The sequence below is a fragment of the Felis catus genome, chromosome A1, assembly GCF_018350175.1.
Source record: "Felis catus isolate Fca126 chromosome A1, F.catus_Fca126_mat1.0, whole genome shotgun sequence".
Taxonomy (NCBI): domain Eukaryota; kingdom Metazoa; phylum Chordata; class Mammalia; order Carnivora; family Felidae; genus Felis; species Felis catus.
In genome coordinates, this window is record NC_058368.1 from 47,512,319 (window position 1) to 47,530,277 (window position 17,959).

The window sequence follows — 17,959 nt, forward strand, 5'->3', positions numbered from 1 at the left end:
CATCATACTTGATGCCTGGTATAGCTATGCAAAACTCAAAACTAAATAAACTTCTACATGTTCTAACATTTTAAAGTTACATTATGTAGTCAACAAACTACTGAATAGAACAAGCGTTGCTGTTTAGGCTTACTTGAAAAAGGAGGAAATAAAGGGATTCTAGGAGCTGACAACCTAAATGAGACCTCATTTCATTTTTCCTTTCATCCAATTCCAGTGATCTGCCTCTTAGCAATCTGCCACTTGGGCTAGCGGGCGGCTGGATCTGACTGAAGTTTTGGACTTTAGGAAAACTGGTGTTCCAATTGTATATTTCTGCATAACAAACTACACTAAAACTTGGTGACTTAAAACTATTTATTTGTTACATCTCTGAAGATTGATAGGTTCAGCTGGCTATTGCTTGCCTGTCTGAGGCTAGAATCATTTGAAGTCTAATTCAGTGACATATTTGGGGTCAGAGCACTCTCTTTGCACCTAGCCTCTCCATATGACTAGTTTAGGCATCCTTCAACATGGTTATCTCAGCACAAGGCAACTAGAGTCCTCCAGAGTGAGCATTCAAGGATTCAAGAAACTCAGGCCAACACTTAAAGGCTTCCTAGGACCTAACTATGAAGTCTCAGAACATCACTTACAGCATATTCTTAGTCAAGCAAACCATTAAGAGGAATAGACTACATTTCTCAGGCGGGTCATAGCTTGCCACATATAAGGGAAGAAGTTGATAGAGGCCATCTTGGAGATAAGCAGGTTTGGGGTGTTTCTCCCCTGGCCTGGTGACAGCCTGGAGACAGTGTGAGAGAGCCTTAAGCAAGATCAGGAAAATTGTTGGCAGATGTCAGTCTGTAAAAATCTATGAATTCCTCCCTACCGCCACCCCAAATAAGATGAATACAATCTCCCTTGCCTCCAGAAAGCTGAAGAATAGACTAAAGTATTCTATTGAAATAGAGACTTTTATGTTGGCCTTTAAAACTAAACACAGTTTTATTTATCTTGAGAAAATGCTTAATTTATATTGATAAAGATTGAAAAATAAAGGGATGGGCTAACAATTATGAAAAAAGACAACAGGAATGTAATATTAATATCAGATAAGGTATAATTTAAGATAAAAACTACAAAACATTAACAAAAAATAATAAAAGATGATTTTTATAGTCATCAACTTCTGCATATCGAATGACAGTAATTATAAAGAAAAAATTTTTAGAAAAACAAGAACTTAATGAAGTAATAATGCTGGGAAAGTTTATAATCTACTTTCTTCAGAAGTAGATTGATTTAATAGATTAAAAAAAGTAAGGACTAGAAGAATTAATTCAGTCAATAATTTTGATTTAGTTGCTATATACAAAGCTCAATGTTCTCTAATCAGAATTTTTTTTTGTCACTAGGAAGTTTACAAAACTATCAGGTATAAATTTGACCACATTTTAAGTACAGATTTTATAGTTCCTGTTAAAAATCATAATTTAGTAAAACTAGAGATAATTAAAAGGTGGGGGAAATAAACTTACTGAGAAGTTCAGCATATCTTCTAGATCAAAGAGAAAGTAAAACAAAACAATGAAAATGAGAACATTTTACATCAAAATCCTTGAGACATTTAAAGCTGTGCCAGAGGAAAATCTAGAGCTTTAAAATGCCTTTACTGTTAAAGAGAAAGATGAAAAATAAAGACATGCAGTAGTCATTTTAAGAAAGAAAGAAGAACAAGGAGTACAGAATGATTGTATGTTAAGAAAATATAGCTCTGTGGTAATAAGCTTGAAAACTGAAAGAAAAGTGAAATGTCCCAACAAGATATAGATGACTAAAATCAACAGAAGTGGAGAACTTGAATAATCACTATAGAGGCATTAGAAAGTGAGTAAAGATGTATTACTGACGAAATTACTAGGTTCACAGATGGATTACCCGGATAGGTTCACAGCTAATTTCCACAAGGAGAGCTGATTCCAATTAATTAAACTACACCAAACTATTGAAAAAGATGGAAAGCTCTGAGAAAGATGGTGCAAAAACAAAACAGAACAAATCTATAGGCCAGTTTTACTTATTACTACACATGCAAAAGTTCTAAATAAAATGAATTCTAGCATTGTATTGAGAGAATAATACTTTATGATTAAAGTATATTCTAGGATAGAAGGGATAATCTATTACATTAGCAAGTTGAAGGAGAAAAACCAATCATATGATTGTATAAGTAGATGATAAAAGATGATAAATTAAAATCTAGCAACTATTCCTATTAAAGACACTTAAATATTTACAAACAAAATGTTAACCAAAAAATATTTATCCTAAATGGCAAAACAATAAAACCTTCTTCTGTTAACATCAGTAACCAAACACAGATTGGGTTGCTCATTATTAACTAACATGGTCTTAGAGGGCCTTAGCAGATGCACTAAGAAGAAAAACCTATCCATATATAAATTTGAAAGGAGAGGGGCGCCTGGGTGGCGCAGTCGGTTAAGCGTCCGACTTCAGCCAGGTCACGATCTTGCGGTCCGTGAGTTCGAGCCCCACGTCGGGCTCTGGGCTGATGGCTCAGAGCCTGGAGCCTGTTTCCGATGCTGTGTCTCCCTCTCTCTCTGCCCCTCCCCCGTTCATGCTCTGTCTCTCTCTGTCCCAAAAATAAATAAACGTTGAAAAAAAATTTTTTTAAATAAATTTGAAAGGAGATTTTAAAATTTTTTCTGTGTTATGTTTGAAAAACAGCTGAAATTAATGCAGAAATTTGATATTGTGACTGAATACAAGATTAATATATAATCAGTCTTTCTCTAGGCTTAGAGAAATAACTGCTCAATAACTGCTATAGAGGGGCACAGGAGAAAAATATTTCATTTTGTAAGGAAGGTAATGGACTTCTATGAAGAAAACTGTAAAATCTTAGTGTTGAATTTGGAAGCACCATATTTTAGGAGGGAGACTAAGATCATAAAATTATTACTTTTTCTTATTAATATATTAATCAGATGCAGTTAGTTTATATCCCAATACTTTTATTGTTTTTTGTTTTTTATTTTGTTTAATTTTTATAAAGTTTGAGAGAGAAAGAGACTGCAAGTAGGTGGGGGGCAGAGAGAGAGAGGGAGAGAATTCCAAACAGGCTCTGCGTGGGCTCGATCCCATGAACTGTGAGATCATGACCTGAGCCAAAACCAAGAGTCAGAAGCTTAACTGACTGAGCCACCCAGGTGCCTCTGTTTTTTATTTTTTTGGTAGAGAGGAGAAGCGTTGTACAAGGATTGGGATTGGATAAATTAGTCTATACGAAAAAATAAGTGTCTCAGAATTGGCAAGAAAAATGTGAGAAAAAAAAAAAAGATGAGAGGTGGGGAAAGTTGAGGTACTAGTCCAACCAAGATCCCACTATATACTTCAAAATTAATATATAAACTAAATGTGATACTGGCATAGAAACAAACAAACGTTAGTGGAACTGAATACAGAAGTAGATCTAATTATATTCCACAGCAGTGGTAGTTTAATTCAGTTGAAGAAGAATGGTTATTTAGTGTAAGGGTCCTAGCATAACTGGATATTCATCTGTTTAAGGGGAAAAAAAAGGTGTCCTCACATTTTATACCATTCACCAATATTAATTCCCATTGAATTAAAATTTTTAGAGGAAAATCTAGGCCATTACTTGAACAATAACACAGATTCTTCGGGTCCACATGCCTTCAGGTGGTATGGAAAAATTATTTTCACTTCTAACTAAAAGTTAGTTCTTAATTCAGTAACAGATATAAGCAAAAACCACAGTAGGACTGCTGCTACCTATGACACTCTGTCAACATTAGAAATCACATATTTTCATCACAATATTAGTTATTGCAGAAATCTTTATATAGAGTTGTGCTCATCACTACTTCAATATTACTGTAGTTACTAGGCCCCTCGCCGAGTTTACCTTTAATGCATTCATAAAGAAGGACATAACTTTTTTTAGATGAGCAATTTTTATTTTTATTTTATGTATTTATTTTTAGAGTGAGAGAGCAAATGGGAGAGAGGGGCAGAGAGAGAGAGAGAGAGAGAGAGAGAGAGAGAGAGAGAGAGAGAGAGAATCTTAAGCAGGCTCCACACTCAGCACAGAGCCCAGTGCCAGGCTTGATCCACAACCATGAGCTCATGACCTGAGCTGAAATCAAGAGTCGGGTGCTCAACCAACTAAGCCACCCAGGCGCCCCAGGACATATTACATAACTCTTAAAAATACTTTGATAGTTTTATTTCAGTATGATTTGTTTCCTTCATAATTCTGTAAATTTTAATTTTTGCTTTTAGAAACAGTCTCAGAAAGGGTTCATGGGGGGCGCCTAGGTGGCTCAGTCGGTTGAGCATCTGGCTTCGGCTCAGGTCATGATCTCCCGGTCTGTGAGTTTGAGCCCCACATTGGGCTCTGTGCTGACAGCTTGGAGCCTGGAGCCTGTTTCAGATTCTGTGTCTCCCTCTCTTTCTGCCCTTCGCCCACTCGTGCTCGCTCGCGCTCTCTCTCTCTCTCTCTCTCTCTCTTTGTCAAAAATAAATAAACATTAAAAAAATTTTTAAAAAAGAAAGGGTTCACAGGCATCACTAGAATGCCAGTGGAGTCCATGGCACAAGAAAGTATTAAGAATCCCTAATTTAAGTGAATATTAACAGTGCTTCTTAAACTCTAATGTAAATAAAAATCACCTGGGGATCTTGTTAAAATGAAAATGATATAATAGTTCTGGGATAAGGCCTAAGACTGTTCACAGTTAGCATGTTCACAGATGTTACTAGTGCTCATTGTCCAATGCCAGTTAGTGGACTGAATTTTGTATGAGTAGCTAAGTTCTGGAAGTTACTTGTCTAGTGTAGTAGTCAGAGCCACAAGTGGCTATTTCAATTTAAGTTAATTAAAATTCATTTCCTCAGACTTACTAGTTACAAGTGGTTAGTGAGTACCATAGTGGATGGTACAGACACAGAACATTTTTTTCATTGAAGAAGAGTTCTGTTGGACAGTGCTGTCCTAGAGGTTGGGGTAATCTCAGCCAAGACAAGGAAACAAAAAAGCTTTAAAAGAATAAGACAAATAATAATAATAATAATAATAATAATAATAAAGCATAGGCAAAGTTTAATGTTTAAAGTATGCATTTGGGGAAAAATTGGAATGAAGATGATGAAAAGTTAATACTAGCACTATTTGAAGCTCTTATAAATTAATAGGAAAAAGACAAGCCCAAAGGAACATAGGCAAAGACTATGAGTAGGCATTTCACAAAATGCAAATTCAAATAGCCAGATGCTCGAACTAGGTGGCATTGGGGGAAACAAAATTAAAGTATCAGTGAGAACTCAGGTGGGCAAAAATGTAAAAGACCTAATAAATATATGTACCTTTTTCTAAAGGAAAAAGATAAACATGTTGCTGGTGGAAAAGTGAACTGCTACATGCATTCTTTGGAAAGAAATCTAGCAATATCAATTAAAATGGAACGTGAGCATCCTTCAACATAGTAACCTCACTACTGAGACTGGGTCCCACAGGGTGAAGTACTAGTGCAAAAGGATATTTGTATAAGGAGATTTATTGCAGCACTGTTTCTGGCAACAAGCACTGAAAGGGGAAAGGAGGGACTGGAAACAAAATAAATGCCCATGAATACAATAGCAAGGAAATGATTACAAAAACCATGGTACAGGCTATACCATAGAATATTGTGCAGGAATTTGTAGAATGAACTGGAGAATATCAGTTAATTTAGGATTTTCACAAGGTAAATTGCTAAATGACTAAACCTGGATACAAAATATTCAACACTTTTTTTTTTAAGCTTTATTTATTGATTTGGTAGAGAGAGAGCAAGTGGTGGAGGGGCAGAGAGAGAGAGAGAGAGAGAGAGAGAGAGAACGAACCCCAAGCAGTCTCTGTGCTGTCAATGCAGAGCCGGATGGGGGCAGAGCCCGATGGGGGTGTGGATCAGGACTTGATCTCCCCAACCATCTGTGAGATTATGACCAGAGGCAAAAATCAAGAGTCTGGTTGGACAGATACTTAACTGACTGAGCCATCCAGGTGCCCCACTTTTTTTTTTTTCTTTTGATCAGGAAACTAATAACCAGCAATGCCTCCTTCCTCTGAGCATCTACACGAGTGAGTATATGAACTCATGGAGAAGTATATGAAGGAAAATAGAGAAAAACACAAGTTACATGGGATGTAGGGCAAAGAGGAAAGAAAGAGATAAAAAATTATAAAAATAGGGCACCTGGATAGCTCGGTCAATTAAGTGTCTGACTCTTGATTCCGCTTCGGTCGTGATCTCACAGTCGTGGGATTGAGCTGCTCATCGGGCTCCAAGCTAATCGCAAAGCCTGCTTGGGATTCTCTCACTCCTGCTCTCTGCCTTTCCACTATTCATGCACACACTCACATCCTCTCTCTCCCTCCCTGGCTCTCCCAAAACTAAAATAAACATTAAAAAAATAAAACTATTAGATTTTATATCCTGTGACTTTGCTGAATTTATGGATCAGTTCTAGCAGTTTTTTGGTGGAGTCTTTTGGGTTTTCCACATAGAGTATCGTGTCGTCTGCAAAGAGTGGAAGTTTGACTTCTCCTTGTTGCCTACAAAGAGTGGAAGTTTGACTTCTTGCCGACTGGAATGCCTTTTATTTCTTTGTGTTGTCTGATTGCTGAGGCTAGGACTTCCAACACTATGCTGAGTAACAGTGGTGAGAGTGGACATCCTTGTCGTGTACCTGGCCTTAGGGGGAAAGCCCTCAGTTTTTCCCCATTGAGGATGATATTAGCAGTGGGTCTTTCATATAGGGCTTTTATGATCTTGAGGTGTGATCCTTCTATCCCTACTTTCTTGAAGATTTTTGTCAAGAAAGGATGCTGTATTTTGTCAAATGCTTTCTCTGCATAGTAGAGGATCATGTGGTTCTTATCCTTTCTTTTATTAATGTGATGTATCACACTGATTGATTTGCAGATATCGAACAAGCACTGCATCCCAGGAACAAATCCCACTTGATCATGGTAAATAATTCTTTTAATGTACCATTGGATCCAGTTTGCTAGTATTTTGTTGAGAATTTTTGCAACCATGTTCACCAGGGAAATTGGTCTGTAGTTCTCCTCTTTAGTGGGGTCTTTGTCTGGTTTTGGAATCAAGTAATGCTGGCCTTATAGAATGAGTTTAGAAGTTTTCCTTTCATTTCTGTTTTTTGAAGAGCTTCAAAAGAATAGGTTTTAACTCTTCTTTAAATATTTGGTAGAGTTCCCCTGGAAAGCCATCTAGTCTTGGACTCTTGTTTTTTTGGAAGATATTTGATTACTGATTCAACTTCTTTACTGGTTATAGGTCTGGTCAAATTTTCTATTTCTTCCTGTTTCAGTTTTGGTAGTTTATATGTTTCTAGGAGTTTGTCCATTTCTTCCATATTGCCTGATTTGTTGGCATATAATTGCTCATAATATTATCTTACTATTGTTTGTATTTCTGTGGTGTTGGTTGTGATTTTTCCTCTTTTATCATGATTTTATTTATTTGAGTCCTTTTTCTTTTTGATGAGTCTAGCTAAGGGTTCATCAATTTTGTTAATTTTTTCAAAGAACTAGCTCCTGTTCTATTGACTTTTTTTAAATTTCAATATCATTGATTTCTGCTCTAATCTTTATTATTTCCCTTCTTCTGCTGGTTTTGGTCTTTATTTGCTGTTCTTTTTCCAGCTCTTTTAGGTGTTAAGGTTAGGTTGTGTATTTGAGATTTGAGACTCCTTCTTTAGGAAGACCTGGATTGCTGTATTTTACTTCCCTCTTATACTTCACACCTTTGCTACATCCCAGAGATTTTGGGCTGTCATGTTTTCATTTTCATTGGGTTCCATTTACTTTTTAATTTCCTCTTTAATTTCTTGGCTGACCCATTCATTCTTCAGTAGGATGTTCTTTAATCTCCAAGTATTTATGGTCTTTCCAAATTTTTTGTTGTTGATTTTGAGTTTCATAGCATTGTCTGATCTCATAGCAAGGTATGATCTTGATCATTTTGTACTGTGTTCATACTTTCAATGCTTATCTAAATCCCTTGAAAGGCATTGAAAGCCATACTTTCTTAAATTGATATACTTACATTCTTGGAATAATCAGTGAGATTTGAAAGATAATTTAGCAAATTGGTCTCATTTAAAATGTTAGGATTTAAATTTGTTTGATTCAATCATATTTGGGTCAGTACCTACTGAAAAAAACAGTATTTCAAATTTCTTTCAGTAGTTTGCTGAATAAAATGTAAGCTATAAAAATTGCTTCCCAACACAACATATTGTTCAGCAGTGGAGGGTTCTGCTAGATCCATGAGCTAGTTGGGAGTAATAGTAATATAACGTGTCCTGCGGTAGTAGGCACATGAAAATTAATGAACCACTAAATGAGTTAGTGTACTCACTCTGTGGAGGCAGCAGTTAAGATTCAGAGAAGCTGACTCGCTAGAAAAGTCCAGTGCAGACAGATTTGAACCCATATCTCTTTATCCCAATCTAACCTCCACCACACTTGAAGTTACCTTTCGTCATTCCTCTAAATTTTTTAATTTTTCCTTTAGAAAAGCTTAAGCTTTCATGTTTGAATTCACATTTACTGGCTGAAATAGATATTATTAAAAATTATCATTTATTATCATTTATTAAAAAATATATATTATCATGTAAAACAAAAAAATCATTAAATCTTCTTGTTTTTAACGCACAGTAGACTTTTAATACTTCAGTTTTGTCTTTTTTAAGACTTTAGAAGGAGTAAAAAAAAAATGTGTAAATAATATATTTCTTGAGGATCATAGCAACAACAAATAGTAGTCTCTGGCCACAAAACAGACACTTACTTAAAGGTCAGTCTATAGCAGTCAAAGGTTAATTAGGTTTCTTGTTCTTTTCCATATTTAGTTGCTTGGAGTAGATTATAGATAATGTGAAACTTGTGAGAATTCTGAGGAATGAATTCTCATTTTCCCAGAATGGCTAACCATACCATTTCTTCTCATTCATTAAACTGCTATCCAGTGTAAACGGCTTCTGATTTGAACCATTGACCTTAAGGTAAATGTCACCATATCACCTTTCCAATTTCCTTAACTGCCCTATCTCCCCACAGGCAGGAGATCACCTCATTTATTAAAGATTTATTTTGACACATAGGTTACCACTCTCTTCTCAGTTTAAGTGGTGTGAAAGACAAAAGATTTAAATGATGCTTAGAAATTCATTATACCTAAAGTAATTGCCTTTTGGTTTACACAGCAGCTTGACTGTTTAAAATGTGCCTATTTAATTGCATCTTTGAATACTTTTTAACTTTTTCTAGAAAACATTTAGATTTGATGTTATTTTGTCAAATGGTTCTTATTATGTATTTAAGAAATGAGTGTAGTAATTGTTTTAAAGGAAGGGAGTCCAAAATTAACTGATTTATGCATATGCCATATTTGAACCCATAAAATTTGCAATTAAAGTGATTTCAACAGCCTAGATTTGAACAGTAAATAATAATATTAACTTCCAACAATGGTTTTATAGTTTCTAGAGAATTGATTCTTCAAAAACCAGAAACTTGAAATTAAAAGCATGAAGTATGTATGAATTTGAGAACATAGATTCTAGTTCAGCCTCTCCTAGCCCTGGAATCCTGGACACATCTTCTAACCCCTCTAGGCTTTAATGTTCTTATCTTGAAAATAAGATTGTAGTAGATTATCTCCAGGCTATCTTTCATCTCTGAAATTCTGTAAATCTAAAATGCTTAGCTGCTGTGGGACACCTGGGTGGCTCAGTCAGTTAAGCGTCCAATTTCGGTCATGATCTCACAGTCTGTGAGTTTGAGCTCCGCGTCGGGCTCTGTGCTGACAGCTCAGAGCCTAGAGCCTGCTTCGGATTCTGTGTCTGCCTCTCTCTCTGCCCCTCCCCCGCTCATCCTCTGTCTCTCTCTCTCAAAAATAAATGAACATTAAAAAAAAAATAAAAAATAAAAATAAAATGCTTAGCTGCTGTTTTTGGAAAGAAAGGGCATCTCATTATAAATTTGAAAGTTCTAATAGTTGATAAACTTGCCAAAACATTACATAATATAACATTTTCAGTTTCTAATGTCAAACAAACTGTAGAGAGATACATAGAGTAAAAAAAGTGAGTCTCTTCACTACCCACTTTCATCCTGCTCATGCCACTTTGACGTGATTATCACATCTCATGCTTTCCATTCCTATTTTTCAGGCACCCTTGAAGAACTTCTCCCCAGTTAACATTTTCCTGTTTGAAGCCTCTTATTTCACCTAAAAAAAAATTGTTTTAATGTTTACTTATTTTTGAGAGAGAGAGAGAAATAGAGACAGAGTATGGGCAGAGGAGGGACAGAGAGAGAGAGGGAGACACAGAATCTGAAGCAGGCTCCAGGCTCTGAGCTGTCAGCACAGAGCCCGATGCGGGGCTCGGACCCCCGAACCGTGAGATCATAACCTGAGCTGAAGTCAGACACTCAACTGACTGAGCCACCCAAGTGCCCCTGTTTCACTTTTTAAATGTGTGTAACCTACATAAAAAAAGTCTTAATTGAATTTTTACAAAATGAATACATCCACCACCCAAATCAAGAATAAAAGCTCCTTTTGTGCTGTCTCAAAATTCCGCGTATATGTTGCATAGATATTATTGTTTCAGAAGGTGTGTTTTATTTGCAGATTTATGATAGTATTCTGCAATGCACTTGGAAAACTGATAATGTATTGAATACTTAACTTTTAAAGTCATTTTTTCTACATCTGAAACTATTTTAAATGCTAGTGATACATGGTCCATTTATATTTCAACATTAGTTCCTTTTGCGAACATTTCTAGTATAACTACTATGAAAGGTTACTTGGTGTACAGAGATAAAGCAGGTCTTCAAGGAAACCCACGTCTTAGGTGGGTGTGAGGAAGGATGAGGGTTATAGGAAAGAGAAGAAAACATGCAATTACAATAACTTACTTTTTTCAGTCTGGAGATAGCCTTCTATTATTTCCTCATATGAATAATATAGAAGAGGAAAAAGATAACATTAATCCTGGCAGTCAAAATCAGTTCCATTTTAGATATGTAGAAACCTGTCAAACAGTTTAAATCTTCTCAGTGACTTGGACTGTTCTTATTTTTCCCATATAACTTTTTTTCTTTATTATAAAAGGAAATTGAGACACTGTTAACTGGTTTACTGTAATATGGAAATTCTCTCTTAGGGTTTGATGACTGGAAATTTTATGTGTGCCCCTTTATGTTTGAAAATATTGTTTACTTCTTTTGCTTTAGTCACTTCAATGTCCTCTTTTGCTCCTTTCCACAGACATTAATTGCAAACTCTAGTATAATAGGCAGAGTACTAGGTACTAGGATTATGGAAAACCTCCTTAAATTTTTTCTTATGATGTAGAAGGCAAGTAATGGCTGCTCATAGCACATATGATAGGGTTTCTGACAGAAAGAACCAGGTGCTATGGAAAAATATAAGACAAACATCAAACTCAGATTTCGGGCTTGAGTCTTCCCAAATAAGTTGATGTTGAGTTCAAAACAGGGAAGGATGTATAGGGATGATACAAAGTAATCTTCCCTATTCTCTTTAGCCTTCACCTGGAAGTTGTACACAGTCATAGCGTGTAATACCCTTTATTTCTGTGAATACTCCCTCAGGTGCCTTCTGCTCTTTGTCCTCTGGCCACCCTTTAAATGTTCATATTCCTCCAGGATTCTGTTTGGTCTTTGTGCAGTTTTTAAAGTTGAGCTATCAATTTGGCTCAAATCTCTCTGGAAGCCAAAGTAAAATTGAAGTACTATATTAATTTATAGTTAATGATTATATACTATTTTTAGCCACTTTTGTAAGCACTATAGATGTATTACTTGATATAGTCAACACTCTGTGAGGTAGATGAGGACTCTGAACATGAGAGGTGAACCTGCCCAAAGTCTTAACTGCAGGTAATTCGGTTCTAGACATGTGAATTCTGGAGCTTGCCTTCCCAACTGTCATACTATACACTGTTCCACAGCAGCTACATGATTAATAGCATTTAGAAGGATAAAGCATTCTTCAGGGGAACTGAAGTATCTTCTGGGACTTAGGCCTAAAATGATGTATGTGATAATCCGTAGGGGGTATGATAGAGTGTCTTCAGTTATGATCCTATCATAAATACTATAGTAACATTCCAGTCTTAGGAGGAGCTTCTCAGTATAAGAACATAATATTATACCAAAACAAAACACACACCATGATAGTTTTTCCATAATGCATTTCTCAGACAGCCCTTGGATAGAAATTTGGGAGCTAACATTTCAAAGTTATGTTTAATAGTTTGAAAAGGACAAAAGCAGAGTATCTTACTCATCTTTGTGTGTACAGAGCCTCATCTAGGAATAGTCATATAGAAATAATTCAGTCAGTATTTGTGGAATGAATGTGGCCACGCTTACCTGGTCTGCTACTAAAGAATGACTTGGAGCAGGATGCATTAATCATGACAGGTTCTGGGGGTGGAGTTGACAGTCGCTGGCAAGATCTGATAAGTTCAAAGGGCAGAAATAAGGAGGAACTCTGTCTCTGTGTTTTGTTTTTCCTCTCATTTCCATATTCATTTCCTAATTTATTCAAAAGCGTTCATTTGATTTTTCCTGTATACTAAATGCCTTGTAAAGTGATGGCGATCCAGTGGTGAATAAGACAAAGCCCTGCCCTTAAGACATTTACGCTCTGGTGAGGTACATAGAAAACTAATCTGATGCTACAGTGCAGTTGGTGCTCTGGAGGTGGCAAATAAAAGTTCAGATAATATGCAGCTATTTAGGCAGTGAGAACAGGTTAGAGGAAGCATGCCATGTTACAAACTTCAGCTCTTCATTAGGGTTGGAGGGTGATAGGTGAATATGAGAAATGATGAGATAGGAGGTTTGTGGTAAGCCAAGCTAGGTTGTGGTTTTTGACGATGTTCCCTTCTAATAAACGCTCTCCTATAGCGGTCTGGTGGGTGAAAGGAAGATTGACACAGAAGAACTTTCCAAGTGCCACAAAATTCCTTCTTTTGCTAAATACCACCACTGAAACTGCATGACTAATCTCTTCAGTAACTATTTTTCACTGTAGATACTGGATCTTCAGGTGTCTCTTCATCTCTAAGTTGTGAGCTCCTCAAGAACAGCAGCTGTGTTTTATTTGTTTCTGGGTCTTTAGTGTCTAATGGTTACTCAAACAAAAAACAGCCATTTAACATCGGTAGTCATTTTATGTGTTATTCTAGTAACCAAAGCAGTTGCCCTATTTTTTAGTATGAAAACTAGAGCTCAAGTTTTAAATAAACAAACTTACAACCTACTCTGTCAGTTTAAGATGATTTGTCTTCAAGTAGGGGAAATAAATACTACACAGAAGAATTGAAAAAAAATTTTTTTTTAATTTTTTTTTAATGTTTATTTATTTTTGAGAGACAGGGCATGAACGGGGGAGGGGCAGAGCGAGAGGGAGACTGAATCTGAAGCAGGCTCCATGCTCTGAGCTATCTGCACAGAGCCTGATGTGGGGCTCGAACTCACAAGCTGTGAGATCATGACCTGAGCTGAAGTGGGACGCTCAATTGACTGAGCCACCCAGGCGCCCCTGAAATTTTTTTTGTAATTGCAAGGACATTCACAGCATAACAGAAGAATTCATTAACGAATTTGGTTAACTAAAGCGGGAGGCATCACAATCCAGACTTTAGCCTCTACCACAAAGCTGTAATCATGAAGACAGCATGGTATTGGCACAAAAACAGACACATAGACCAATGGAATAGAATAGAAACCCCAGAATTAGACCCACAAAAGTATGGCCAACTAATCTTTGACAAAGCAGGAAAGAATATCCAATGGAAAAAAGACAGTCTCTTTAACAAATGGTGCTGGGAGAACTGGACAGCAACATGCAGAAGATTGAAACTAGACCACTTTCTCACACCATTCACAAAAATAAACTCAGAATGGATAAAGGATCTGAATGTGAGACAGGAAACCATCAAAACCCTAGAGGAGAAAGCAGGAAAAAGAAACCCCTCTGACCTCAGCCGCAGCAATTTCTTACTTGACACATCCCCAAAGGCAAGGGAATTAAAAGCAAAAATGAACTATTGGGACCTCATGAAGATAAAAAGCTTCTGCACTGCAAAGGAAACAATCAACAACACTAAAAGGCAACCAACAGAATGGGAAAAGATATTTGCAAATGACATATCAGACAAAAGGCTAGTATGCAGAATCTATAAAGAGCTCACCAAACTCCACACCCAAAAAACAAATAATCCAGTGAAGAAATGGGCAGAAAACATGAATAGACACTTCTCTAAAGAAGACATCTGGAAAGCCAAAAGGCACATGAGAAGATGCTCAGTGTCGCTCCTCATCAGGGAAATACAAATCAAAACCACACTCAGATATCACCTCACGCCAGTCAGAGTGGCTAAAATGAACACATCAGGAGACTATAGATGCTGGCAAGCATGTGGAGAAACAGGAACCCTCTTGCACTGTTGGTGGGAATGCAAACTGGTGCAACCGCTCTGGAAAACAGTGTGGAGGTTCCTCAAAAAATTAAAAATAGATCTACCTTATGACCCAGCAATAACACTGCTAGGAATTTACCCAAGGGATACAGGAGTGCTGATGCATAGGGGCACCTGTACCCCAATGTAATACTATATGCCAGTGAGAAAGAATGAAATATGGCCTTTTGTAGCAACGTGGATGGGGAGAGTTATGCTAAGTGAAATAAGTCATACAGAGAAAGACAGATACCGTATGTTTTCACTCTTATGTGGATCCTGAGAAACTTAACAGAAGACCATGGGGGAGGGGAAGAAAAATTTTAAAAAAGAGGTTAGAGAGGGAGGGAGCCAAAACATAAGAGACTGTTAAAAACTGAGAACAAACTGAGGGTTGATGGGGGGTGGGAGGGAGGGGAGGATGGGTCATGAGTATTGAGGAGGGCATCTGTTGGGATGAGCAGTGGGTGTTGTATGGAAACCAATTTGACAATAAATTTCATATTAAAAAAAAAGAATTTGGTCAACTATGTTTAGCTTGAAATGTGTTATTATTGTTTTGATTTACAGACTTATGAGGAAGATCGAAGAAATTATTCTGAACTTCAAATTAGATGTCAACGTTTGGCCTTAGAATTAGCTGACACAAAACAGTTAATTCAGCAAGGGGACTACCGTCAAGAAAACTATGGTAAAGTCAAAAAGTAAGTAGTTAAGATGGCTACAGTAGTTCTTGTGTGTGTGTGTGTGTGTGTGTGTGTGTGTGTGTGTGTGTATGTGTATGCATGCATCAAAGTCACCTGAATTGTTATCATCAACATTGTTAATTCCACTTTGTACCTTACTCTTTTTCTGGGTCCCTAGTTTTGAATTTTCCAGAATGTCATAGTTGGAATCATACAATATGGGGCCTTTTAAGACTGACTTCTTTCACTCAGTGATATACATTTAAGTTTCCTCTAGGTCTTTTCATGGCTTGATAGCTCATTTCTTTTTGGTGAGTGATATTTCATTGTCTGGATGTACCACAGTTTATACATCCATTCACCTACTAAAGGACATCTTGGTTAGATTCAAGTTTTGTCAGTTATATCTAAGTCTGCTGTAAACATCCACATCAGGTTTTTGTATGGACATAAGTTTTCAACTCCTTTGGGTAAATACCAAGTAGCACAATTGTATGGTAAGTGTATTTTTAGTTTCGGGGCACCTGGGTGGCTCAGTCGGTTGAGTGTCCGACTTCAGCTCAGGTCATGATCTCATGGTTCGTGGACTCAAGCCATGGGTCAGGCTCTGTGCTGACAGCTCAGAGCCTGGAGCCTGCTTCAGATTCTGTGTCTCCCTCTCTGTCCCTCCCCCACCTGTACTCTGTCTCCCTCTCCCTCTCTTTCAAAAATAAACATTAAAAAAAAAAAGTATTTTTAGTTTTGTAAGAAACCACTAAACTTTTTGTCCCAAAGTAGCTCTACCATTTTGCGTTCCACCAGAGGTGAATGAGAGTTCCTGTTGTTCTATGTCTTTGCCAGTAGTTGGCATTCTGGATTTTGACCATTCTAATAGGTATTTAGGGGTATCTCACTGTTGTTTTATTTTGCGTTTTTCTGATGACATTTGTTGTGGAACATCGTTTCATGTGCTTATTTGCAATCTGTATCTTCTTTGATAAGGTGTCTATTAAGTTTTGGCCCATTTTCTAATTGGGTTGTTTGTTTTCTCACTGTTGAGTTCTAAGAGTTCTTTGTATATTTTGGATAACAGTACTCATCAGGTATGCCTTTAGCAAATATTTTCTCTCATTCTATGGCTTGTCTTTTCATTGTCTTGACGTATACCTTATTCTGCATTGCACAAAAAGTATGTGGTTTTGGCAGTTTGTTGGATTTAGATTGTATTTTTATATCCACTTTTATTTTATTTGGAAGTTGCTGCTGTCTTTTAAAATGTAATGTCTTAGAAGATAGAGACCCAGTGAAGTCCCATGTGTGTAAATATTTTTGAAATCTCACTTGATGATTATTTTTGTTTATGGAACCAATTTAAATACTTCAGTTTTATCTGAAGTTTTTTTAACTGTTCCTTTCTGACAAAGGACATATATACCTTCAAAAGATAAAACTTTTCTTGAGAATATTTGCCAGTGCTACTAAGTAGCTATAGCAGAGAATTTTCCTTTTACTGGAATATACTTTTCTGTTGTTTGTACATTAATGTGCCACTACTTAGCTGTATGTCCCTAGGTACATCTGTTATCATTCTAAACCAAAGTTTTGTCATCCATGAGATGGTGTTGATACTAGTAACTGTACCATAAAAGCAAGATCAAGTAAAGGAATATTTATGCAAATATTTATAGATCAAGACATTATTCTAATTGTTCACTGCTGTCTGTACCTGCACCCAAAATGATTCTTGAAATATAGTAGTCACTTAATATTTATTAAACAAATGGACACTTTAAAAATTACATAGCAACATAAATAAATTTCAAAGATCAGATTGGTATTCCTACTTCCAGCATGACTGACATGCTGCGTGTATTATTATGTATGGATAAATGTTAAAATATGGTAATTATTGGAGCTTGAAATCAGTGGCTCTTGAATAAAGCTGGATTTTGAAAGAATCATTTCAAAAGTAAGTAGATTGTGATGGTAAGATAATACTTTGATTTGGTGTTTTGATGTACTCTCTGCCACTATAAAACTGTAGCAGTAATAGATAAAACATGAAAAGAGAAAACTAAAAAGCCAAGTCATCAGAATAATCAGAGTGGCCATGAATTTGAAGGATAAATGAACAAAGATGAGTCATGGTAATTATTGGTAATTGTTGAAGCCAGGTGATGAGAGCAATGGAGTTCATTATAGCATATCTATTTATATATCTGTTTTACTTTCTGTAATAAAAACCTAGGAAGGAAAAACGTAGCCCTCATCAAAAATATGATAAACATCTTTATGTGCTAGAAATGGAACCGAAAAACAAACAAGCAAGAGGGGCTCAAACTGTGAACTCTTCAGTTCGTTCGTTCAATAGGGTGAAGAGATTAAATAAATGTTCTGATTACAAAAATATAAGAAAAACGGGGTGGGGGGGGAATCACTCTTGTGTCCCTGATAAATTCTTACACATGTGCAAAAGGAAACCGGCATGTGGATGTTAATTATAATTAGATTAAAAGAATTCAGATGCGGGGCGCCTGGGTGGCGCAGTCGGTTAAGCGTCCGACTTCAGCCAGGTCACGATCTCGCGGTCCAGGAGTTCGAGCCCCGCGTCAGGCTCTGGGCTGATGGCTCAGAGCCTGGAGCCTGTTTCCGATTCTGTGTCTCCCTCTCTCTCTGTCCCTCCCCCGTTC

General features: G+C 36.7%; 1 protein-coding gene across 8 annotated transcripts in view; it reads left to right on the forward strand.

Annotated features, from left to right (window-relative positions):
* Positions 1 to 17,959, forward strand: part of PIBF1 (progesterone immunomodulatory binding factor 1) — a 207,355-nt gene that overhangs the window by 22,920 nt on the left and 166,476 nt on the right. For all 8 annotated transcript variants that reach the window (XM_045054215.1, XM_045054221.1, XM_045054219.1 and 5 more), the window contains exon 6: positions 15,175 to 15,308. In XM_045054215.1, the coding sequence (XP_044910150.1) occupies positions 15,175 to 15,308 (134 nt within the window). The remainder of the gene's footprint in view (positions 1 to 15,174; positions 15,309 to 17,959) is intronic.